The sequence below is a fragment of the Thermobia domestica genome, chromosome 8 (assembly GCF_964235325.1).
Source record: "Thermobia domestica chromosome 8, izTheDome1.hap1.1, whole genome shotgun sequence".
NCBI classification, from domain to species: domain Eukaryota; kingdom Metazoa; phylum Arthropoda; class Insecta; order Zygentoma; family Lepismatidae; genus Thermobia; species Thermobia domestica.
In genome coordinates this window covers 131,619,701-131,647,361 of record NC_137461.1, presented here as the reverse complement: position 1 = coordinate 131,647,361, position 27,661 = coordinate 131,619,701, and the positions used below count along the sequence as shown (strand labels likewise).

The 27,661-nt window shown below is 35.7% G+C and overlaps 1 protein-coding gene across 5 annotated transcripts in view; it reads left to right on the top strand.

Moving 5' to 3' along the window:
- The window catches only part of LOC145693208 (uncharacterized), a 174,564-nt gene that overhangs the window by 78,787 nt on the left and 68,116 nt on the right, over positions 1–27,661 (top strand). For 4 of the 5 annotated variants that reach the window (XM_081768996.1, XM_081768994.1, XM_081768992.1 and 1 more), the window contains 3 exons: positions 2,884–3,400; positions 6,204–6,398; positions 23,493–23,776. In XM_081768996.1, the coding sequence (XP_081625122.1) occupies positions 2,884–3,400; positions 6,204–6,398; positions 23,493–23,776 (996 nt within the window). The remainder of the gene's footprint in view (positions 1–2,883; positions 3,401–6,203; positions 6,399–23,492; positions 23,777–27,661) is intronic. The other variant, XM_081768995.1, reaches the window with a different exon arrangement.

Sequence of the window (27,661 nt, the reverse complement as noted above, 5' to 3'; positions counted from 1 at the left end):
TTAATTATATTGTTTTCGAGTTACATATATTAAACGAAACCGTGTCAGCAATGGAAATGGAATATAACACTGTGAGATTTTATTAAAAAAAAAAAAAAAAAAAAAAAAGCTTTTGGTGTATTTAAAAAATATTAATTTTGTAAACAACTCGAGTTCATTTTTGCATAGCAATGAGACATTAAAATAGTCATAAAGGAAAAGTCATTGAAATAAGAAGTTTGAAATCTTCTGTCACATCAACAAGAAAAGGAGGATATGTTTGTATATAAAACTCAAATAAGTTAGAGTTTTAAGTTGAAATCGATTTTATTTGGGGGAATACTTTTTACATCACTTATTCAAGTAAAGATTCCGTATCATTAAAAGGTTCACAAACACTTCAGCCATTATTATTTCTCCTCTTGACTGTAATTCACAAACATGATCTTTCGCTAAATAACATACATTTCACAATGTGACTAGCACGCCGACGTTACTACGCAGAGTAACAGAACTAGCATTACATACAGACAACAGAGCAATAGAACTAACATTACATATAATCGTAAGGGATGAAAACATTACTTTCACCTATCAGAATAGCAAAACAACTAACAATTTTGGGTGATGCGGTGGCTCAGTGCTAAACTCTGACGCGTGAGATCCCTGGTTTGATCCCAGCTTCCAACTGTGGCTTTATGGTAGACAAACACCATATGCATGGTTTTTTTTGGGTTCTCCCGTGTCCTCCTACCTTCATCATTCCATCATTATCATCATCCCCGTTTCCCTTAGCTTTGGTGGGGAACGTAAGGAAAAAAAAAACTAGGCGTTCTACGATATATTTGTTATTTATTAAGTAACTTCAAATTTTCAATGAAACAACTCATACACTGGAAATAACTAACAATGGAACGAGAAAAGTGACATTTGCAAAAGTGTTGGTCAGGATTTGAATTTAAAGATGTACTGTAGCATTGGTCTTGTAAAATTGGAAAAACCTGTTAGGATAATCGTCTTCGATCGTATCCGAACTCAGGATTACCTACTCAGAAATGTTACCCGGTCACCTACACACACTACGCACTCAACAAGTATAACAGGGATTGAAATTTAGTTGTATATACATTTGTATAGATAACGTAAATAGAAGGAATTAAGCATGATTTGTCAATTGTTAGCTTCGGTTACTTGAAGGGAAAGATTGTGTTGATATTTCATTTGTTGTTCTTTAAATCTTGCAAATATCCTGGAAGTTTATCCATTATCAATGTTAGGAACCCTACATATTATCGAAGGTAATTTAAGAATAACTGAAATATACATATAAAGTGATCAGTATATGGAGGGACAAGATGCGTATTACCTACTTTGGCAGGTATCGTTATTTTTTCCAAACAGCAAATTTTTGACAGTCCTCTACTGTCCTTTGCGAGCTGTATTTAAGAAAAAAAAAAGGTTAATTGTTTTATAAATAAATTAGGTTCTGAAGGTATAAGGAACTCATAAAATGGATTTATTTACTGACTGAGTAACTGTAACTGAAAAATCAACTACATTTGTGTTGAACTACTTTTATTTGCACTAAGATAGAAGTGAGCGAATTAGCACCTGTAGGGGATATGGTGTGTGGAAAGATCAGTTATTCCCTGTATGTATCCTTTAATAGAAGCAGGATGCTTCAACGATAATTACTGTGGCAACAGTGGACTGTTGGAGTCTTGTATCTAGTCTTGTATCTAGACTCTTTGTGGCTTGTGAATATGTTACTTTAGCCGTATGTTTAATAGTGGAAGAATGAGTGAAAGGCACGTTTCACGAATACGTAATTCTTAAATTTTTATCAGTCATTTTCGGAGTCATATATATTAAGTTACAAAGTATTGAAACGCTGACTCTTGCACGTTGCCCAAGAACGAGCAATATGCCTGAGAATATTTAAGAATATATATATATATATATATATATATATATATATATATATATATATATATATATATATATATATATATAATGTGTGTGTATAAATCAACAAATGCCCGTCATTTGTACTCTTGCAATTTGAAAGGTCTTAGTACCAAATTATGTGTAGAGTTTTAAACATTATACAGAGTGGGCACAAGTCACGAAGTGGTTATAACTGTGAATAACTATTTTATTTATCATTGATTTCCGTTGATATTTCACAGAGTAAAAGATATAGTAACGGTGATAGATATCGAAACATGATTGAGACTATTGTACGTCCTGCAGTTGAGAACATGCTTGAGATGTGATTTCAACAAGAGGGGTAACCACACATGACAAGGGCCTGAATTGAACTTCTGAGGACCATTTTCGGCTACCACATCATCTCGAAAAACACTGACATAAACTGGTTCTTCCGTTCACCTGACCTTATTCCGCTTGATTATTTTCTTTGGGGTTTGAAGGACAAAATGTATGTGAACAAAACATAACCAAACATGGACCAGAAGTGCTGACCCCTGTTATGCATTAGGATTCGTATCTGTGAGGCGCATAATTGCGGACAGCTATCTGAGATTAGATTTCACACATAAGTGTAAATAATCTCCCACCTTTGATTTTTAAATCTATGAAATATCAATGGAAACAACGATAAATAGAGAAGCTATTCGCAGTTATAACATGTTCGTGAGTTTTGGCCCATTCTGTACATTGCGCAGCACGAGTACTCCCTGTAGTCACATAATACCTTGACACGCACGTAACCAAACCAAGTCTACAACAGCACTTACATAATTTCTTTTTATGTGATCGATCCTCGTATATTAGTGATTTTTTTCCATATTAATGGTTGTTATATCAAAATTTTGTACAGAATTTATATATTGTCAAACTTTTCAATAACTTAAGTAAATGTTTTCGATATTTTTCTTGCAGGAAATCGTTACAATCAATCGCCAAGATCATCAAAGAGATCGCCGTCACCAGATCGGAAGGATAAACGAAATCGAAGCCTTTCTCCTCACAGTGAAGCAAGAGACCGAAGCAGAGACCGAGACAGGATACGTGACAGAGACAGAGAGCGAGAACGAGAAAAGGAAAGGGAGAAGGAACGAGAGCGAGAAAAGGAAAGGGAGCGTGAAAGAGAACGGGAAAGAGATCGAGAGCGTGAAAAAGAAAGAGAACGTGAGCGAGAGCGCGAAAGAGAGAAAGAACGGGAACGAGAGCGAGAGAAAGAACGTGAAAAGGAAAAAGAGCGAGAACGAGAGAAAGAGCGAGAGCGGGAGAGAAACAGGGACAGAGATAGGAGTAGAACGCCTCCGCTACGAAAGACTCCTCCATTGCGAAACAAAGATCATTTATCGCACTCGCCAAGAAGGGACAGCAGACCACTTAAGGATTCTAGACGAAAAGAATCTCCAGACTCCGGTGGTTCAAGAGATAAAGCTTACAGGTAAGATGATAACATCATAATAAAAATAAATAAATAAATAAATAAATAAACCATTGAGGTTTTGGGCAATCAAGTAATTAACACAAAATAGTTTGTGCTACACCATATTATAAAAAAACAAGATTTATGTATCATATCGTCCAATTCGAAAACTACGTTGTAGAAGTTGGAAGTGTGTGTCTCTGCATATGTACGTATATGTGGATTTTTATTCTTCCGAGTATCAACAAGGAAATCACGATTTCTTTCAGTTTCATGTTACTATGTTAGTCTTCATATGATGCTTGAAACTAAGCGTTAATTGAGATAACTAGTGAAAAAGATCTGTTACAATGTAATGCGTTGGTCGTTTTAATTTAGGGATTTACTACTACGTCGTTGAACTTTCAGTACTTGTTGTATCTTAAGTTGTAATGAAGATACAGCATATTCTTCTACTAAATTTTAATGTGAATATTATTATTATTATTATTATTATTATTATTATTATTATTATTATTATTATTATTATTATTATTATTATTATTTCTGTGCCATGAACAACCTAACGGCAAAAATTCGGCACTTTATCAGACAAAAGCACATATTGCGTACAATGTAACATACCTACTGAAACAATAAAACATAATGATAAAATAAAATAGTATCGGATTAATAATTCCTTGTCATATTAATACCAAATATCTCGTATTACACATTGGTACCCTTATACCTATATTATGCAAGCAATATTCACTGTATCTATTGTCAAATATTTTCTTAATAAAATCTCTTTCAATAAGTTTTCTCCTGTCGCTCAATACCTGTAATCCCCAAAAATTGATTTCAGTATTCATAACTACGTGAGTAGTAATCTCTATTCATTTTATGGCATAGTAACGTAATAAAACATTTTTGTACTGACTCAAGTTTGTTTGCCAATGTTATACCTATACTATTCGAAATAACTACACCAAACTCTATCTTGATCTTGCAAACATCTTGTATAAATATACATACGAACTGGCATTTCTAAACTCAGGCCATTGTTTGAAAATAAACCCTATTATTCTTCTTGTCCCTTGGATTATATCGTTAATGTGAGAGGTAAATTTCATACTTCCGTCAAAACATTATACCCAAATCTTTAATCTGTTGAGCTTTATGCAATGTTACTCCATTAACTACATATTTGCTCATGTAATATTGGGTTTTGTTAGTATATGATGTATATTTAGTTTTCTCACAGTTTATTTTCAATAAGTTATTTTTACACCATGTACTAACAGTATCTAGATCTTCCTGTAGTAAGTAGTTGTCATACTCACTATTTACTATTCTAAATAATTTTAAATTATTGGCATACAGCAAAATATTTGAGTATTTAATTTTCTCAGGCAGATCATTAATAAATATGAAAAAAAAAGAGGGATCCTAGAGGAGATCCTTGAGGTATGCCATTCTTGATACAACTATAAGTAAAGGTTGTTTGACCAACCTTAAATGTTTCTGTTTGCTAGATAGTCACAAACCAGCGAATGTACAAAGGAGATAATAACAAAGAAATATAATAATAAACTACAAATTGCCGAAATATCTCCGCTACCTTTCGAAAAGCCTCGGGATTCTGCATCAGATACTAGGAAGAAAAGGAGTGATAAAACTACCAGGTAAAAAGTCGAGGACAGTGCCTAGAATCGCAAATTTTAATTCACTGATCTTTTTTTTAGTATTGATGAGCGGTGTTAAAATTAACATTTCGCGTATTACTCGTGATACACACACAAAGTTGTGATTTTTGTCATTCTCTTGCACTAACAGTTAATAATTTAAAATTGTAAATTTATTTCTGCTCAATGGAAGGAAGAGAGAAAATGTTAGTGTTGAATTTACATAAAAAAAAAAAGAAAAGAAAAGAAACTCTTGATGTGGGAAGTTACATATTGTATTATTATACAAAAGCGGATCAATAAATAATGCATGACAATTTTTTCACGCTATATTATACTAATCTGGGAATCTGGGACGGGAAAATTGAAAGAAAAGTACTTCGAAATTTTCACTGTAGTCGGCAGTTGTTCGATCAGGTGTGTCTCTGCGGCAGAAGCGTGAACTACTGAACAGTGATGATGAGTGTGTTACAGTCGTTTACTTGTGAAAAGCAGAGGGGTTTAGATTTTTTTTGGGAGGGGGGATAAAAGAACTAAATCCGATTGAAATTCACGGGGAAACGGTGTACGTATATGGGGAAAACTGTAGCAATATCTCCAGGTGATACAAATTCTTTGAAGAAGGCCTGTAAACATTGCGGATTTACCACGTGTCTGCCTTCGAGTAACAGCATCAAGTAAATAGGATGTCACAACCATTCAAGAAACAATTTAGCAATGACTGGCTTATCTACCTTCGATCATTGTCCATCATGTTCAGCCTTTTGTACGGCCAGGCAATGTTTCGGTTCCGATGACTGTCAAATTAGTTATGCGCAGACGGACTTTTATGAACAAGGCATTTTGATACTTGTGCCACGATGTGAGAAATCTGTTGAGAAACTCGGCAAGTATGTTGAAAGATCTGCTTTAATATGAGCCTTTACTTTGTATATATTATTATTGATGTGTTACCTATTACACTTCCTTCAACACAAATTGTTGTGCGTTATTTGTTGATCCACCCTCGTATTTGTGGTAAGTTTCTGCTTAGCATTATCCTTACTGTGTTGTTAGAGTGGTCCATCATTGTTGTAATGTAACAAAACTTTGAGCAGTGGAAACATTTAATGTGAAATCCTTTCATTGTTTTTTTAAAATTAATTTTATTTCAGATCTCCACCAGTGAAATCTCGTCCTGGACTTGGCAGAGGACGGGATACTAGTCTTGATCGAAGAGGTGGAAAGAGATCGCCGAGTCATTCGAAAGATTCAGACCGCCGAGACGTTTCTCGTAACGACGGTCGAGATTCTGGAAGAGAGAACTGGTCAAGATCAGGAGATTCAAGGTACCTCTCCCGTGGTGGCAGGTAAAAATTTTTTGAAATTGTATTATAGCATTATAACAGCATAAATCTACAAGAAATTTTAAACATAAGAAGTATTCGGACATCTAAAGGAATTGGCGCCTTCCCAGTAGGATGGAGAAATTCGAGCTGCTGTAGGATGGCAAGTCGAAGAGAAAGCCGTAGGAGAGAATTAACTTTTCTCCATGTTAACTTCTCTCCTCAGCTCATGAAATCAGAAATTCAGTTGAAATAGTGCGGTAGAAGTGGTAATTAGAATTTTTGTCCTCTAACCAACTTCCCTGCATGCCCTTAAAACCGTTTTAGAAACTGATATACTATTGGACTGTCGGAAAGTCAAGACAAATTTTTGCAACAGATGATGTTAGTTTATTTTTGGAAATACTAAAGTCAGTACTATGCTATGCTATGTAATTAGACAATTGATAATTGTAGCTTCATTCTTAAAAGGAATTTAGTGACTTACTTAATTCTGCAGGTTGTATAACTGTATTACTTACGTAAAGGGAAGAATGCGCACCAAGCTTGTGAAAAGTTGCTTCAAGTTTACGGTGACAGTATCCTATAAGCTGGTGATTTTGATCTCAGCGACACTTATCGGTCAGGAAAGCGACCGAATTTGATGACAAAATAAAAGACACTGAGTCAAACCCACGTTGCATGACACGAGAGATTGACGAAACATTGAAACATAGTCATTCAGGCGTTCTCGACTACCCGAGGAAGCTGGGATACGTAAGCAGGCTGGAAGTTTAGGTTCCTCATGAACTCAAAAGAAGTTCATTTGTTGGCGCATATGTGCGATATGCTCATTACATGTGCAGAAAAATGTTCTTCATTGAAGCAGATGATAACTGGTGATAAACGGATTATTTAAAGAAATGTTATGCGCAAAAGTTCTTGATGCCGACATGTTAATATGCTTCAAATAACATTGAAAGCAGTCATTCATCAGAGGAAGGTTATGCTTTCAGTGTTAAATTTTTCGAACTCTTTCCAGGGAACCAAACAATCAGTTTGAATGTGTCCTGTCGACAGCTGGGTCCAGTATAACGAATCCATCATCCAGAAACGTCTTGATCTCGTTAATCGTAAAAGAGTTGATTTCCACCACGACAACGCGAATGTACTCACTAATTCGATCACCGTCAAAAATTATTGGAACTCGGATGGGGTGTGTTGCCACACCCACCATACTAGTCTGATCTTGTGCCGTCACATTTCTACTTGTTCCGCTATCTTTAAAGCTCTGTGCGTCGTATAGTTGTCAATTCAGATGAGGCTGTAAATCAGCACTTTGATCAATTTTTTCGTCCATGTAGACAGGTTCTTCTATGAAGGACTTCTAGAACTCTTTAAAACATAGCAAAAGATTATTGAACAAGGCAGGTAATATATCATTGATTGATCTTCGTTCTTTATATAAATACAAATCTTTGCTTTTTGAAAAACTGCAAAAAATACGTCATGACTTTTACTACAACCCAATAGTATTATGTCTTTGCCTATTCCTCTAGTAGCACACATATTTAGTGTTTATGGAATGGTGTCTATGATCAGTAGTACTTTTAGAATTTCTTCGTTTATACGATTGGGAATCAGGATTGGGTTCTTACCTATAATCGCAAAATTCGGTGCTTGTATTGCGGTAAATACACTCCTTTTATCTAGTGCGTAGGTGATTGGACAGTTGAATTATTTCTTTCATTTGGGAATAAAAAATTTAATTCACCGTTAACTGCAAAGTAAGACTTAACTTATGCTTTTGCGGCTTTCATTTAAGAATGCTTTGAATTTAGTTTTAATTCGCTTAATAGATAATTCACTAGACTAAGGTGTAAAATTTAATCAGAAGGTTATTGGATTAAGGTGTAAAATTCAATCAGAAGGTTGCAGGTTCGAATGAAGGATGTTATTTACATTTAAATAACAAGGAGACCTAAAGAATTGAGGATTACCTAAGATGACAATAATAATAATAATAATAATAATAATAATAATAATAAGTGATTTTACAGTGATCCAAGGACGAATACAATAAACGAGTGTTCTTTATCTTCATATACTTTAAAGTATTTCTTTTGTTTCACTACAACTTCTTGGGCAGGCATATTTCTACTATGTGTAGTTTCTTTATATCTCATTCTCATTACTTGGAAAAATATCTACTGAAGTTCTAATGAAGCGAAACATTTTAAGGTACATAACAACACGTGAGAAAAATAGGTTTTCTTTACTTGCCTGAAGAAATAGTAATGTACTTAAAGCATAAGGAGAATTGAAGTATCTTACAGCACATTAACGAGTACTTTTACTTCTGTTTACCTGTACTTGGTAGTAATTGTAATTCAGGTAACGTGAAATCTGCAGATCCGTATTACAAAATTACGGTTAATATATATCAAATTACCAGAAAATAGGGAATCATTATGACATAACACTAAGGAAGGTATACTGTGTAAGTATTGCGTTGATTCATTAGTTTGTACTTTTTGAAACCCATGGATACACTTCTTGTTTGAGGGTTGGACTAATCAGACAATGGAGCACTAATGTATTCTCTCACATTGTTCATAATCCGTTCCCAGCGTTCAGGCAGTTGTTGGATGCTTTTTATCGAAAAACGGGGTGGATTGGATGCATAGAAGTCATCAGTGGAATTTTACAGCTGCTCATCGTTTTCGAATGATGTGTCATGGAGTGCTTTCTATAGGAACCGGAGAAGATGGTAATCTGTAGGAGCTACATCTGGGGAATGCGCCGGATAAGGAAGAACTTTCCATTGAAGCTGTTAAAATGGCAGAAGTTGTCATATGTGCCACATGTAGTCTAGCGTTGTCCATGTGGATGATGATGCCATTAATGTATTCGGGCTTCTTTTTATTGAAGTGTGCATAAACACGTTACAGTTGACCACAGTATACAGCAGCAATGATGGTGCAATTAGGGATAGAAGTTTACTGTGGATAATGTCCACCAGACACACAACATTGCCTTCTTGTAATGCAAATCCTGTTGAGACGTGGTGTTGCCTTTCTGTTTGGGCTGATCCATTCCTTCCTCTGCTTCAGCTTTACGTGCAGGCAGTATTTCTCATCTCCAGTAATAATACGTGAGAGAAATGGTTGATGTTTCCGACTGAAGCAAAGAACCATATATAGCAACACTTTGGTTCTTGTCTGCACTGAGTGAATGCAACACCTACGAACTTAGGCCTTTCCCATGCGTTGAAGGTGTCGAACAACAGTTGCCTGTCTACTGCCCTTCCCCGCGGTCAATTTCCGGGTGTTATGATGTGGACCATGATGGATAAAGTCATTCAAATGGTCCCCATCCTAGTAGGATGGACGTCCAAAGCGTTGGGCATCCGTCGGGTCAAAATTTGCACTTTGGAGTCTGTCAAACCACTTCCGGCTAGTCCTTTCAGCAATAGCGTCCTCTCCATACACTACGTTGATTTGGTTGGATGATTCTTTAGAACTACAATCTTTGTTGAACTCGTACAGAGAACATGTAAAAGATGATCCTTCGTTTCGATTTTACACTTCACACTTCAGACCCTAAAAAACAAAAATTGATTAGCCCCAGCAAAACCACAAATAATGCTACACATTCTGATAACATGGGTACAATTTAATGTATTCCATAACACTGACGTTTGGAAAAATTCTCAAAAATGAGCGGCACGAAATAATGGATCAACCCAATACTTCCTCAAAATATTTTATCAGATAGGGAGTGGAAACTGTAAAGCGAAAGTGAATGCAACATTGGAATGCAGAATCATGTAAAAAGTTGCCATGGTGAAAGTGGAGGGAATTTAAATGAGAAAAGTAAAACTAATGGGATGAGTTGTTTAATAAAAACACAAGACAAAGGAAGAATAAACGAAGATATTTGTATAATTGTGTAAAATAATAGAAAAGGAATAAAACACAAGGAAACATATAAAATACAACTTAATGAAAAATATTTATTTCATAATAATAAAATGAAATAATTATAATGTGAGAATTAATACAAAATGAAAAGTATGAAGAAAAAAAAAAACATTAATTTTCGCTGTTTTCGTTTCCTTTTATTATGACATATGGATTTTTTTTTCATTTTCAGTACTTGTTTTTTAATATTTTCTTGCTATTATGTAATTTATTTAGTTATGCGCATTAATAGTAGGAGTTTGTTCGTTACTGTTAGCAGTACGTGCGTTACTGTTAGGATTGTTGTGTCACTGTTTGGACTGTGTGTGTGTGTCACCGTTTATTTTTTACACATACTCTAAATAAATAAATCATTTGTACCAACTGAAGAGAAACTAACGAACGACACACCTGGCATTTTGTTCACCTCGATGTGATCCATCTATTTTAGGCAAACAAGAATTAAAGAGCCTATTCGGTTTGCTATAAGGACCAGATGGTGTTACGTGATCAGGTCAAAAGTCACGTTTCCTATTAAATCGAGTCTGGAGATTCCAAAGCCAGATGTGAGATATTTCAAGCATGTAACCTCTGCATGGAGCACCCTGGGTAATTCGAAGAAGATGCATATAGTTTATCATTATTATTGATCTTACTCATACAACTGACTTTTGACAATGTTCTATTCATATGTACCTTACGTGCTATACATCGTTTTTAAGCTTTTCATTATGTCTTCGCAATAAGCTTTCAATTAGCCTCCTCCTTATTATAGTTTTAGAGATATGTGGACGACATTTTTTTTCATTGATTTGCCATTGATTTTAATGTTCATGTTTCGTGATTTTTTTTTACTATGTTGCATCCATTTTAGGACAATTTTCTTTTGGAATATAAAATCTACATAGACTCTTCTACATTTGAGTTGAATTTCAGCCATCTCCCTCTTTTGGTTTTTGAAATAAGTGAAGGACTTATTTCTTTTTTTGTCTACGTTACATCCATTTTAGGACAATTTGCTTTTGGAATATAGAATGTACATAATCTTTTCTACATTGAGCTGAATTTCAGCCATCTCCCCCGAAGTGTGTTCACAACATTGAAACCGGATAGACCCTTTAAGACTTAATCGTAATTTTTGGCTATACGTCATTAATCATAATATGTACTGTCGTCTTACTAGTATCGTAATGGAAAGCGTGATGTGTTACTTTCTTCTTGATACGTGGCATGGTTTTAGTACAGCACCACCACCACCACCACCACCACAACAACAACAACTTGGTTGTCTGTATGACTGCCCTTGACGGTTTACACTCACGCATATCATTTTGTTTAGCTCGATTAGATTTATCAATTCATATATGACTCATCTTTGGACATTTTTCTTCCCGTTAAACGCTAATAATATTGTAGAATTACACTTACCTGCTCTCTATACTCAGCGCATCCATCTTAATTTTATCTTCGTCGACTACATTCTCTCAGTTTCCAACATGGCAATAATATCTCATGATTTTGCATTTCAGTGTGACGCCGAATTGGGCGCGTCGTAGCTACTTCTCAATTTCTTTTCTTTGCTTCCTACTTCTTTCCTCCTTATCCAATAAAGTGATTAGCGAAAACGCTTATAGAGTAGTGTACTTTCTTTAGTATTATGCGAAAATCTTTACTGTTTTCTAGTAAACATTTGTTTCCCGTATCAAATTCAGAAATACTTTGTTTCAGTTATGTTCAGATATTTCCGCCTTCAGAACACCTCTAATGCGACGTGGATTGGAGTCATAGAGGTCGCAAATGGTAGCAAGAAGAACATTACACCATTCGTGTGCAGTGCATCATTCAGTTATGTGAGGAAGGATGGAGGCGGAATCTGCATTCGATTCATGTCTCCAAAACGAATCACAGATGTTAAATTATATTGGTTCAGAGATTGTGCGGGCCAAGTAAGATGTTGAACATGTGTGAGTCGTGCGTGGTGGTTCCTTGCCTGGAAACAATATCTGGACCGTAGGACGCTCATAGTCTTCTAAAATGACGACATAAACCAGCAGTGACGCGACTGATAAGCGTCAGCACAGCATTCACCGAAAACCAGGGTAATATTGCGACCTTCAGCATCACAAGGTCGTTGCTATGTTTAACGGAAACACGGTTGGGCGGAAACACTGTGAATCATACTCTCCTTTGGACGTTTGCCACACATATATACAGTCCCTGGTTTAAAATAAGATGAACGATAAATCATTCGACCATATTACATGTTTCCAGTCATCAGTGGTTCACGTTGCATGATCGTATCACCATTGACGTCATACTAAGTCGTGATGATCCCATATCAGCGGTTTCGCCCGTGCATCTCGGCTCTGTATGCCTATGTTAGTAACTCACAGAGAACTGTGATTATCAACACAGGCGGTGGAAGGTGCTGTTTGAATTCATCAGTCACTTTCACTGAAGTCGCACTACAGTTTTCTGTGACTGTCTACTTTAATGTTCGGCGAGACCAGTCACTAAGGGTTTTCTTTCGACTACAGTTCCTCTTTGCTGATGTAGTTTTGTACGCACACTGTCGCGACTAGGTTGCCACCCATCCCGATTTTAGACAAAACGTCCCGCGCCCCGACTCAATTCTGTCCTGTCCTTGTTTTCATATTTATTGATGAGTTTGATAAGTATTATTATGCTTGGAACGTAATTTCCACATTATTATACAGATCCTTCAAATTAAGGGGGAACCTCACAACAGTGGCAATGTGCCTACCACCTTAAATCATAAGCTAGAATTCCGTTACCTTTGTAGGCGAAGGACGGGAAGTGTTAGTTGGGCCAGCAACAAAATACGAGACCGACCGGGCAACGTTTGCTGGAAATTAGTTCCTCCCGCTAACGCTATTACTATATTTTCACGTATTCTGATGGCTCTGCATTTGCCATTTCCGGTGGAACGTTTTTAAAGAAAGTATCTTTTCAAAATATTTCCACGTCGGCGCTGCATTTGCGATTCTGACAACGCACAACGATTTGTGTCATCTATTGACAAGCCAAGTCCAGCTGTGAGAACATTTACAGTGCGTTTGTGTCTTTAAGAGTGTGTAAAAATGTTTAAAACTATCGACTAATTCGCAGACGTGAGACATTATTACGGAAAAAGAAACGCTATTACATCCCCTCCTCCGAATAGCTGCTCGAAGTGTCCTTACATTTTGTTTCGAAAAAGAACAACCCACATGAAGCGTCCCGACGTTTTGGTTTGGAAAGGTGGCAACCCTAGTCGCGACACACCCAAGACACTTGCCATTTTCATCACGTTTTCACCACATAACAGAGCGCCAGCAATTCTTCCTATTTGCGCCGCGGTGGGTCAGTGGTAGAGCGTTCACCTCTGGTGCATGGGGTCCCTGGTTCGATCTCAGCTTGCGCTAAGTGAACAAACACCGTGTGCGTGGGTTTTCTTGGGGTTTTCCCGTTTCCTTCCACTTTATTCATTCCATTACTTGATTCATTTCTTATCATCATCGTCTCCTTTAGCCTAGCCGGCATAATCGTGGGACGTAAAACTGAAAGATTTCATTTCATGTTTCCATTTCAATTCTTCCTGTTTGGAAATCAGAGATGAGGTCACCCATTTTACTCACGTCTGCATGTACACTGCCTACTGCCGTTTAACTGCTCCTTACGGAGTTTGCGCTAACACACCATCATTACTAAAAGTCCGGCGCTGATGTTGCCGCCCGATCGTTGCCAACTCGGGCATTTAACATGTTCCCAACTTCAGGCGTTTACATTAAATTAATAAGTATCTAGAGATAGTCACACTTCAGTATTTCTTTCTTAACAAACAGAATTACTTTACTGCAATGTGGTGAATGACTTTATGATTACAAATAACATGAAGAGTATTAGAAAGGAATGTGGAAGATGCATTTTCAATAGGATTAAAATTCGCAATATTCAGCTTTCGAAATAGGTAAAGCCTGTCATTGCTGCATACGTAGAAAGTAAGAAGTTACTTATAGTAGAGAATTTGCAAACAGAAACTGAATCTGGGGTGAAATATGAAGAACATAGTAGGACGGTATGGGATATTATCAATTATAAATTTCCATAATCATTGTCCCGTAGTCTTATGCAGGAATATCCATAATTATTAAGACCATAGTTCTAGAGTAGTGCACACTTGCTATTCTGATTGAAGTTCTTAAGACTTCTACTTACACCTAGTTATTTTCAAATGAATGTGTAATAAACTTATAAAACTATACAATTAACGCTCAGAATCATTCGAATAACGTAGTCAAAAGAAGCATGACGAGTTATAGAGGTAAATGAAAGATCGCATAAAACATCTTTTTAAGCGAAATAAACTAGTATGGGGAAAACAGTGCATATGTTACTACGATTTTTATATTTATATAGTTTTAGCATTTTGTATCTTTAATGCTTGTGTATAGAAGTGCACTATTGTGCGCGGCAGCTGAAGTGACGTTCCACCTTGAGCTCTGCTTATTGCGACGTTACCAACTCTGAGATGTGGGAGTCCGATTCAACCTACATGGGAGAAACACGTGAGATGCGGAACGCGTATAAGCCAAGTAGTGGAATTCCTTCCAGTAGTGTCAAAAATTGGCCCGATCGTTAGAGACTAGATTAAAGTACTAAACTTCACACAGTGAATCTACATTACTAGTATGTCGGTATTGCGAAGCTGTGCACTACTTGCCCTTCAACTATCTTGAAATATAAGATTATATTGAACTTATTAATCAATTTATTCAGCCCTGCTTTTCTCAAGAAATAATAGGTCGATTCGATTTTTTTTTTTTTTTTAAATGAAGATTAAAGAGCTAATGGTTGTTTCGAGGTATAGTCACATTGATCAACTAATGTATGCTTTTATGTGCTTTTTCATTTTTTTATTTTAGGAGAAAGAAGTTGATACAGACAGCACTTACTAAAGATGGCTTATTTTATGGCAGTCTTACTTCAGTTACGTTTTAAAGTATATTTTATATTATATAGGCGCATGAGAGGATGATATAAATTATTATCCTTTTTCCACCTTGATAAACTCTGAAAAAGATAGGATAAAAATACATGCACCTTTCCTTCCTATGGCCTTCCAAAAGTGCACAAGTCCGACATTCCCCTTCGTCCGATTATATCAGATTTCGATCATCCAACTTACTTTCCAAACGTTTATACAAAAAACTTAGTGATTACAATAGTGGTTTCAAATGTGTTGTAGAAAATAGTCTTGACGTTACCTTTGTAAATTCTAAAGCTATTTTACTTGCATCCTTAGACATTGTTGATATGTTTCTGTCCATACCGTTAGAACTATGAATAGTACACGATCTTGGTTATTACAAAATGGTGAATTTGCGTATGAAACTTACGTTTTTACTACAATTGCTTGAGGGCTGTTTAACAACCGATGTATTTCAATTTGAAAATCAGAATTTTTCCGAGAATGATATTCTAGCCATGAGTAACACTTATCTCCATGAATGGTCTAGTCATGTCCAACATTGTTTGATACAAGATAGAAACGTCTATTTTACAGCAGGATACATTGAAGTCTATTAGATATTACCATTATGCCGATGACATTTTACTACTTGTACGTGATGAAAATAACTCTTTAACAAATATTTGAACAATTCAATAATCAGCATCCTAGGCTGAAATTCATCGCCTAGCGTGAATCTGATGTCTTTTAGATTTACAGATTACCCGATTGCACAATAAATTTATAACAAAGGTATATCGTAAACCCCACTAGAGGCACTACTTACATATATCAACAGTCATCAGTGCATCCACTACTATACAAGACCAATATTTGGAAGAATTCCTTTCGTAGCATTACTAATTGGTGATCGTCCAAATGATCTCAATGATGAAATACAGTTTTTATATCAAATAGGGGGGGGGGGAAGTTGCACACTTTACAAAAGTGGTTTAATCAAATACGTAGTTCGGTGCAAGCCCCTAAAACAGTTTTCAAAGAAGCAAAACTTAGATAGAATTCCTTACTTTCCGCAATTATCGACAAAAGTTCAACATACTCTTGCAAAGCATAACATATCATGATTCCAGTATCTCTCCGAAAAGTTTAGAAAAAACATCTTACCGGCTTTAAAAGTTAATTTTGTTGGTCCACTAAATAAGTCTGGCATTTATCATGCTCAATGTGAATGTGACTCTTCATATATAAATCAAACCAAACGCAATATTAACATCCAAATTAAAGAACACATTAGACAATCAAAAAGTCACAAGAGGAGGGTATGTCGGAATTGTCACTTGACCTAAAACAACATACACACAATATAAAACAAATTAATGTGATAAGTTCAGGAAAAAAATCTTTATTTATAAATATAAGTCGGTTGATAAAATCTGGCTACCTACCTTTGATGTATATTTCGGATCTGGCAACAGTGACGTAACATGGACTCCGTTCTCTCCTTCAACTCAGCTCTTTCTTTCGCTCACTGTGCTCTGCTCGTGGTTTTTAGTACTCATCTCTCACGTTTTATTTATTTGGTGGAGTATTTATATTTATATATCCCTTTTTGCTTACCATATTTCTCTCATCCATTTTATCCTTGTTCCCTTATCATTGAAGACGGAACTAGTTTGTTTTTCTGATACGTCTGGAGAATATCTAGTTGTCCCATGGGAGGATATATTGATAAGTAACAAATTTGTTGTAAATTTATATTTCACAACCGTTAATTTGATGCATACATCTTGAAATTCTTATAAAAAATGACGAAGATATAATTTATTTAACTTGCAACATATGTTCGTCGTTTAACCGTAGCGCGGTGAATGGTGCACATTTGTTATAAAACAATTGTGTTTGTGTATGTGTATCTGTTCCATCTTCTTATCAGTGGGGAATTATGTTTGGAAATTACTTTCAATTCCCGTAAATCATTTACTTTAGAGAAGATAATATTCTGGCTCAGTGGTAGAGCGCTTATCTCTGGTATGTGGAGTCCCTGGTTCGATTCCCGTCCAAGTATGTCTTGTGATGGACACCATCGTGTCCATAGGTTTTCTGGGGGTTCTCCTGTTTCTTCCCACATTCTTATTTTACCAATTCTTCCATCAGGATTCATGTCTTAGTCATCCTTCTCTCTTAACTTAAAGAGCATAACAAGTCATACATCTGCTATATATATATATATATATATATATTTTTTTTTTTTTTTTTTTTTGCTCCAAGTTTACGTATGTTCAAGCCAACAAAGAGTGGAAGTAGTGTTTTACGTGAAGTGGAATGGCGAGATATTCCAGAAAATTTCACACTTAGGGGCCGCGGTGGCTCAGTGGTAGAGCGTTCACCTCTGGTGCTTGGGGTCCCGGGTTCGATCCCAGCCCCCGCCAAGTGAACTTTGTGGTGGACAAACACCGTGTGCGTGGGTTTTCTCGGGGTTCTCCTGTTTCCTCCTACTTTCTTCATTCCACCATTTCATTCATTACTCATCATCAGCGTCTCCTTTAGCCTAACCGGCATAACCGTGGGACGTAAAACTCAAAGGTTTCATTTCATTTTTAATTTCACAAATAAACTGAGATACACTCTCTTTAGACAAATTTGTAGTAAGTGAAGCGGAAAATTCTGGAAGGTACAGATCTTCAATTTCCCGTCTTAAGAGTGGTTGTAACAGACGACTTTATCACAGTATCTTTACTCTTACTATTACAGAATTGGATCTTTCAGAACGATGTTAAAGCATTCATGAAAGATGCCGTCACTTTGTTCCTCACAAACTTATGCAAAATACTCGGTAATTCTGTTAACCTAGATTTATTAATAGATTTGTTACTATCTAAAACTTCCAAATGATTTTCCTATAACCTATGGAGGTCACAAAGCTTGGAATATAAATTGACCTTCCTCATACAGTTCTCTACATGATTTACCAGTTCAGAGAAAACATGTGGCCCTTTTAGACGTGTCCTGATTTTTTTTAAGGAACGATACTTGTTTGTGTTAGAAATGCGGTAAGTATTGTGGTATTTGTCTTCAATATCAATTGGATCACCTGAAACAATTCGAGCAAGTAAGTCAGTATCATCCAGCCCGTTGCTATTATTTTAAAGTTTGCTCAAGATTTAGAGTCAAACATAGCTTCAACTTTTCACTCGTTTTCATGGAAAGGATGCGTTTGTCACCGAGAACAATCTGAAACTTGCATATATGCTCGTTTCGAGATACGAACATTCACACTTTCATCGCTTTGGCGTTTGTGTGGGCGATACTCCCGTGCTATTTCAAGCTTCAACAATACAAATAGTAATCGACAAACCCTATGACATTTTGCTTTATTCTTCAGTAATACCTCTGTTTTGCAATTATTTCTTGAAACACTTTGAATATTGAATTAAAATTGCGTGATTTATTGATTGACGGACATACAAGTTTACCTTCCCCTGAACTGCAAATAACACAACGGCTGCAACTCATTATTGTGCAATAAAACATAGTTACTAATTAATGAAAACATAAATTAGTGTAGTATATACAGGGATGAACAACAAAATATGCTGCGAGAAACAATACCTGAAGTATTATCCTGCTTCAAATTAATAACAATGAGCACTAACACACTCAGTCTACACACAAATAAACATATTGACACAACGAAAACGATTGACTTCTGGCACTCAATATTGCCAATCTGATTAAAGAGAATTATCGTAGTAATTGAAGAAAAAATCGTTTATTCTTTTGTAAAATTCTCGCATAAAACTGATTTGTGTGCCTCAGCTATTTTTACTTTTATATCCGTATACAGTGGCAACACTGACAAGAATGGCCGTAGAATAATTTAAGACAATCCCAGAGAATGAACAATCACTTCACATCGAACAATATTATTTTGAGGGTAAGTTTATGCCATATTACCGCACTACTGTTAAATGTTTAACATATGTTATAATTTAAATGACTATACCTCCACCATGTTTGTGCAAATTTCAAGATTTACAGATCACAGGTAAAGATTATGAAATATACTTTAAAACGTTACTTAAGTAAGATTGCCAAAAAATAAAACACTTTTAAGTAATGGCTGTTTCTATCTGTATCATTTTTTTAAAAATATAAAACCATACATTAGTTTATCAGTGTGACTATTTCTAACAAATCATTAGCTCTTTATCTTTATTTCAAAGAAAGAATGATTCAAACCGACCCCTAGTTCTTAAAAAAACCATGGTTGATTGAAGTGATAAAAGAAAGTTCAATATGACGTCTTATATCAAGATGGCGAAGGGGCAGGTCGAGCACATCCCAATCAGATCTACATACGAGTAATGTGGTTTCACTGTTTGAAGTTGGTGCTTTAATCCAGTTGATAACGATAAAGTCGTTAATAGACTCTACTAAAAATCTGACAGACTCGGGTGTTCAATCATTGTGGAGTAGCGAGCGTTGAACAGTATCGACTGCAATCGAAGCGCTCGTCAAGGATGTACTAGATGATGTAATTAGCCACATTTCATCATCAAATGATTGCTGTGTGCACAAGTGCTACGAAGAGTTTAAAGAAAAACTTACTGACGTACACGATGAGAGTAACCAAGAGTGGAAATTTGTGACGGAAGACGACTTTGATAAACGTGTAAACCATGTGATACGTGAAAGGAGTAGAGTATGGTTTTTAAACTGTCTGATCTCGGAATTTAAGGTAACTCAGTAGCTGGAGAAATCGAATTACATCACGTAGTTCACACTTGGCGGGCGCTTCGATTGCATTCGATGTGTTTTCACACTTGCTGCTCTACAGTGATTGAACGGTAGAGTGTCTTTTGGTCTGGGAGATGTGCGACTTCCAATGAATAAATTTGGCTTATCCACGTTTCATTATCTCACGTGATTCTCTTCTGGTGGCTTAACAGAGGTTGAAAAAAGAACTGCTCTCGTATTAGTAGGATGTAAAAACCTTGTCAACATATTATTCGCCCAGTAAAAGCAAATTTCTCACTGCAAATTTGGTAATAGCACGTCGCAGGGTCATGGGTTCACGTCAAACATCAATTCGGCTGCCACGTAATGTAATTCCTTATAAACATTAAATAAAAGTACGAACTGTGAGAAAAAAGGGGATGATAAAGGAAGAAAAGAGAAAGAATGTAATTGTAGAAGTAAAGCGAAAGAAGATAATAAAATCTTTTGTGTATATTGATGATATTGTAGAACTCTATCACAGACGATACAAAGTGTCATGAGAAAGAATTCAAGGCCATGCAGTTTTCTTTGTGATTGTCTAATTTTAATTACTGAAAATTTATACCGGCTGAGAGTTTCAGTTGGAAAGACGTACACAAATTCGTAAAAGTTAGCCTATGTTCGTATTGTCGCAAGCTTGTCTCTAAATGTGATTTGCATATTTCCAAATGATATCCAATAAATAAATAAAACCAAGTAATAAGTAGTTTGATAATTCTGCTGGGAGTTTTTTTTTTTTTTTTTTTTGCAATATACAGAATGTTAACAAAATTGTATAAACGTTTTAAAGCGACAAAAAATTCACATTTCCATTAGAAAGGATGAAACACGGTTCAAATTCAAAATAGTGTGATGTTAGATCAATAAAGTGTCTAATAGCGAATGATTCATATCAAGATGGCGGAAACACGATTGAATTTTGAATTTGTTATAGTGGTACTGAAAATTTGAGATGTGGTTGAGGTTCAGAGACAGTGGTTACGTTGATGCTAATTCCCCTTCACAGCTGACAGTTGCTCCTATACCTGATAAATTCGAACTGCAGCGTATGATGTTCACAAAGGCCGATGATCGGGACGGCCTCGGACAGTTACAAGTGATTAGCCCTTGGCTGCTGTGCTGAAATGGTTCATGAACTGTACAGTAATGAGAGCTTTTATTACTGACAGAACGGTACTCGCTGTGGTAATGTGGACACCTGTATTTATTAAGAATATAAGTTCCTTGTCTCCTAAATTTTAAAGATTTTTATACATATTTGTTCGATTTTTTCTCCTACTTAAAGTATTACTTCAGTTCGTCAAACATGTGAGTAAATTCTAATTGATAATTCAGTGAAACAAAATCTAATTACCACATTTTTAATATGGTTATTGGTGCCACTGAGTCTTTTCACTAGAGGAGTTTTTGTAGTTGAACATTACTGTAGCAGTTCTGGAAATAGCAAAAATACGGATCATTCGTTGAAACTAGTAAACTCACCACATAATACAATATAACCTTCTTTCTCTATGGAGTAATCATTTTTCTTTTTGATCTTCGAAAATTTTAAGTCTTTTTAATCAGAATATAATAATAATGCCTTTCATATGCCAAAGTTTGCAAATAGTTCATTCTATATCGAATATAAGGAAACAGAACTCATCTCAACGCCCTGGGAGCTTTTATCTGGATAATTATTTCAGTATCGTCCTAATGTCTTTATTAAATTCAGACATTTACTAAATAGAAATCTGGAATCTTTACATCTTAACTTTTATATGCAAAAACAACCACCTCCCTGTTCACTTGGAATTTTTGTATGTCGTCGAGTTAGAGGGGGCTTAATTTACATTAATCTTCTCTTTAAAGAACCTTCAGTTTAAGTGCAAAATTCATATATATTGAAATCAGCTGGTTTTAACAGGACGATACATTATATATGCAAATTATTCAAAAATCCCATATACCCAATTTTTCTCCGAAACGGACAAGATTACGACACATCTGTGTAAACCAGGTTAGTGGCTTAAAGCGGACATCGTATTGTATCGAGACCACATTTTGTAAATGGAAGGGGGGTTGCGGGTTTATCAAACAACGCGAGAATTCTTCCATAAATGTAACTTCGTAATTAGTTTCTTATGAGTATAACAATTCAAAAGCTACTTACATTTAACGGTACGCACCGTCTCTGTTTATTGCAAGTAATGACGACAGCTAACTTAAACCACAGCTACTCCGAGTGAGCTCCCATTTTCCCGTCGCAGTGTCATATCTTTGATAACCAAGTTTCATAAAACAGGTAATGTAGTGGACAATCTCCGTACTGGCAATCCATACGCATCCACGATGGTCCTGTTGTCCTTCGTGAGAAGTGGTCGCGGCTGCTCAGTGGTAGAGCGTTCACCTCCGGTGCTTGCGGTCCCGGGTTCGATCCCAGCCCCCGCCGAGTGAACTTTGTGGTGGACAAACGCCGTGTACGTGGATTTCCTCGGGGTTCTCTCGTTTCCTCCCACTTTCTTCATTCCACCATTTCATTCATTACTCATCACCGTCTCCTTTAGCCTAACCGGCATTACGTGGGACGTAAAACTGAAAGATTTCATTTTTTTGTCCTTTGTGAGAAGTCCAACCAGAAGCTACGACTCTACCAGCGAAGTGTGGTGTCAATCAGGCATACATTGTGCGAATTCGGCAAACCCCAAGTTTCATTCGTAGAAGATACAAATGCGTCGAAACTGTGAGAAGATAACCCAGACAGGCAAGTCGAATTCTGTGACTGGGCCTTAGATAATTTTTGTATCGTTACAGGTACTTGGAAATTAATTAGAACATTACGTTTGTGGGAGAAACCTCGTGTTGTCTGATAACCTACATGACGGACCTCCTCGCCGTTTACAGAATGAGTCATTGATTCAAGATGCTGGCCAAGTGCCCGGAAAGTGTGCATGCTAATTCGGTTTGCACAGACAAAATCGGACCTACCGTAAATGTATTCGTTTTAGAAGAAAACGGGTGTTTGAAACTTCTGAATCATCAAAAAAAGTAAAAATTATTATACTAGGGAAGAAAGTACATTGTAATTTATTTTGCTAAGCACTTCTTTTGATAGAAAGGGGAATAGTAGGAAGGTAAGTGGCACCCAACTGGCTGCTTCACAGCAAGTTTTCTGAGTTTTATTTTTTTCTTTTCTTCCTCCTCCCTCTTTTTATGTGATAAATTTAGCGAAAGTGCATCTAGTATACCTTCTTCAGTTTCGCTATTTTCTGGTAAATAATTTCTTTCCATGTTTGCTTGAGATCCCTTTAGTCCAACAGTTGTTACACTCCCTTAAATTTCGAAACTGTTAATTTCGGCGTGATATCATTTTGCTAAGTTTAACATTTTTTTGTTTAGAGGCTGTCACAGTTACGCTAAGTTTTCCCCTTTCTGCACTTTTTACAGGAGAGATTACGATAGAGGCCGAGATAAGGATGATGATAGGAAAAAAGACGAGCGAGATAATCGAAGAGATGATAGGAGAGATCGAATATCTAGGGAGAGACTTTCAAAGGAACGCGTCTTCTCCAGAGACTTGGATCGATCTGGCAACAGGGGCAAGGATGATCGTGATAATAACAGAAGAGAAATGGACAGAGATTATGGAAAAGATAGAGATTCAGGCAGAGACAGAAGAAGAGAACCAATGCTTGATAGAAGCCATGATGATCATGAATTCTCTAGTAAAGGTTAGTAATTCTCACAATTTAACCCTTTAATGCCATTTAAAATAAACTGCAATAAACTATGTGCCAGAGAAGCCAGCTACTCTCTCGTCCTTCATATCATAAACCTTTTTCCTGTCTTTTCTTTCCACCTATCATTGTCTGACGTCACTAGCTGAAATGTCAGGTTTTTGATCTTGACATCTTAAACTTCAATTGAAGAATCAAAGTAAGATCGTTATTTTCATGTGGTATAATGAAATAATTTTATTTACTCGCCTCCCAACAAAGTACAATTTAAAATGTCAAATTCATTTAAAATACACGCGTGTCTATTGGCTGTTTAAACTAAGAAGAAGGAAAAATAGTTTTATTTTTGAGTGAACTGTTGTGAACATGTGTAAGCGTTAAACACAACTTTGAAATATCCAAAGAATAAGCCATTGCAGAAACTGTCACTGTCTTCACTAACTTTTCATCTTGGTGTGTAATTATATTGATTAGTGTTGCGTATACATGTTTTTATGCAGTGGTCACCGTCACACTAAAAACATCCATTAACTAATTATATGTTTGAAACTTACGTTAGAAGATTGCTTGAAATAATATTTTACTACGTTAAAATTATTTGTCTTAATAATTTTATGATATTCATTCAACGTTTCTTAAAGTTCCCTTAGTCCAAATTCATTTGAAGTTTCTTCGCAGTGAGACGTGTAAATAAAGTTACTTCGAAATGTCTGCACGCTGATTTTATATCTTAGTTCTGTTAAGCAAAGGCCGGAAATATTTTAGGTAATTGTTTCTACAGTATATGGTTTTTATGCACATGAAAATTACATTGGAAGAAGTAACTTAGATAAAAATTGCATGAAGAATCATTAAGAAGATAACAATTATAAAATACACTAAATTGCAACACAACACTTAAAAGTTGTAGGAATTCATTTGACTTCTTAACGCGGTCGTGTTCAGTTCTTAGATGTCGAATTGTAGTAAATTTTACCTTCTTGGAAACTCTGTTAAGCACTAGTTCAAAATATATATTGCAGTATGTATACAGATTTCTCATACATCTCATTAGAATTAAAATGGAAGAGAATAAGAAGGAAGTTGGAAAACTTGAAACACATATCTGTTTTCTAAATTTGAGAATCCCTCCGGGCAAAATTATTTCCTGTTTTGTTTTTTGGTGCAGGTAGAAGCTCAATATAGTTTGGATTACACGCTGTGCACTATATATTAATGCGTATATGCGGTATTCTTGATGCTGAAGAAGGACGTCTAGACACCAGAGGAATAAAATTACTTTCTAAATTATTGACTTTAGCAAACATGACTTGTTCACTTTTATGCAACTACGGTCATTTATTAGAAAACGGATAGTCTCCGGTCATTTATTAGAAAACGGATAATCTGCGGTCATTTGTTAGAAAACGGATAATCTACGGTCATTTATTAGAAAACGGATTATCTACGGTGATTTGTTAGAAAACGAATAATCTACGGTCATTTGTTAGAAAACGGATAATCTATGGTCGTTTGTTAGAAAACGGATAATAATTTGCACGTTTGTAATTATTCCGTTAAAACTTTAACGATTACATTAATCAGTCAAAAATATGTTGTTAAATTTTAATTTAATCAATTTAATTTTGTAAGAGTTAATTTTTTAATTGATAGTCGTTAAAAAAAATTGTAACAATTAAAACGCTAATCGTTGTTTTCTCTTGAAGAATTATTTGAAATGGATATTCTGCAAGAATTTGTTTGTCAGAAACTCTGTGGGCAGTTCGACTACGCATGTGCATTAATGCAGGCCCCTTTTCTGAAACGTGCTGCAATTTGTCTTGAAATCTGGATTATAAACTCATGGCATTTGTAACAGTGAAATCGCCGTTATTAAAGAGTTGTATGTACCTAGTATATAGCATAACTGACATGATATACACTTTCATATACATAATCTAACCTTTGTGTTCGTCATAGAACTTACAAATACACAAGAATTTTATTAGAAAATACCTAATTTTATTGATATTTTTCTCAGTTTTGTGACATTTATTTTATTAATTATTAGTTTTGTTCGAAACAGTAACTTTTCATAATACTCTATTAATTTTTCCGTGGCCTTAATTTTATTCATTAAATTTTTTATTAACTTTTACAACTCAAGGCAGTTCTCGGTGCACAATAGTGAAAATTAATTTTTCATTATTTTTTCCAACTGTGCTAAATGTTCAAAAATCATCGATTCAAAACATTGATAATGGTGAAAAAAGTAATTTCGAAATCCTATCTATCTATCCATACATAGATAGCACATTTGAAAAATGATGAAATGATTCTTCCTGCTGTATGCAACATGGTTTCTTTGGAAGGGAAAGTCAAGATTATTTAGTGGAATTGGATGGCAACACTGATTTCCAAATTTCCCTCAGTACTTTCCTTCAAAAGACACCACCCATATACTACATACCGTTGAAAAGGCCATTCCATCACCTTTTAAAAGTCCTATGTTTCACCTCTGTGCATAACTACAGGGTGAACAATAAGAAACATAAGGTCAAGAATAGTTGAGAACTTGTTGCTCTCAAACATCCAAGCATAGGACTTATGTCCATATGGTTTTTTTTTTTTTTTTTTTTTTTTTTGCTTAGAATCACACATACTACCATTTCCCAAAGTATTGTCACTTCCTCCTAGAACATCCCTTGTATAAAGGAGTTTTTGTAAACCAAACTCTATAAAAACTAGGTTTTGCGAAGAGAATTTAGTTGAAAACTAGCTGAAAGAAGAGCGCATGGAAAAAGTTACATAGCGGCGGAAGTCCATAATATCTACTTCATAGGTTATAATGCAAATGAGATGAATGTATCCATGTCATTCGAGCGGAAAATACACATCTGTTAATGGAATTTTACCTCGGAGGCCTTCAGGTCAGAATGTCCACTTTTTTTCTGTTAGGGGACTGTATTCATTTTTTTTTTTTTTTTTAACCACATCTTTCCTTATAATTTTTCAAAGATGCTAAACGTTAATTTCAAATGCGAGTACTTGCACGTTATGCAATGTTACGTCAACGAATGGTATCTCGATTTTTATTTTTTCCTATGTGGGACAAGTTGTAATTGAACCCAGAGCAATTCAGATGTGTTGTTTTTTACATTATAAAGTGCTAACATTTAGAGATTTATGGACTGCGGAAGGTTGGTTGACAGGCTGCGGTTGGACACGTGTTTTAGTTACATCAATGAGAAGATGGAGAAATAATATAAAAATGGATCTTAAGAACAGCAGAACAGCAATCATTGAATTGACTTAAGATACTGGGTAGAATCTACTGGCAGGCTTTAATTTCTGCGGTAAAGAGCTTTCAGATTTTTAAAGCCATATTACCGGTTCAACTTCTGGTTATAGAATTGTAATTAGTTGCACTTGCCCTTCAAAAGTAACTGAGGTGGTTTTGCAAATGGGAGATCTAGGGGACAGAAGAACCACATATACAAGGTGTTAATGAACTATACCGACAAACTGTAAGAGGTGATTCCTCACATCAAAATGAGAGAAAAAGTTCATATGGATCTATGGCGAAAAGTGTATAGTTTCAGAACTAGGGCTGTTCAAAATCGTGAAAAAGCTAAATTTCAATAGGCCCTATTTCGAATTCCAGAAACTGTGGATGGCGGTTCTTATCAGCGTAAAGGATGACACACATACACAATCCTAAAGTGCATATTTCATCAATTGTCAATAGGTGTAGAGGGTATTCCCTACAGGGTGTAATTCTCAGATATGTTTTCAATACAGTTTTCGATATACCCTGATTTCAAGAAGGGTCCAAAGTAGGCAGGGGGTAAACCTTGACACAGTGGACATCCAGTGCTTTGGAGGGAAGGCGGAAGTGTT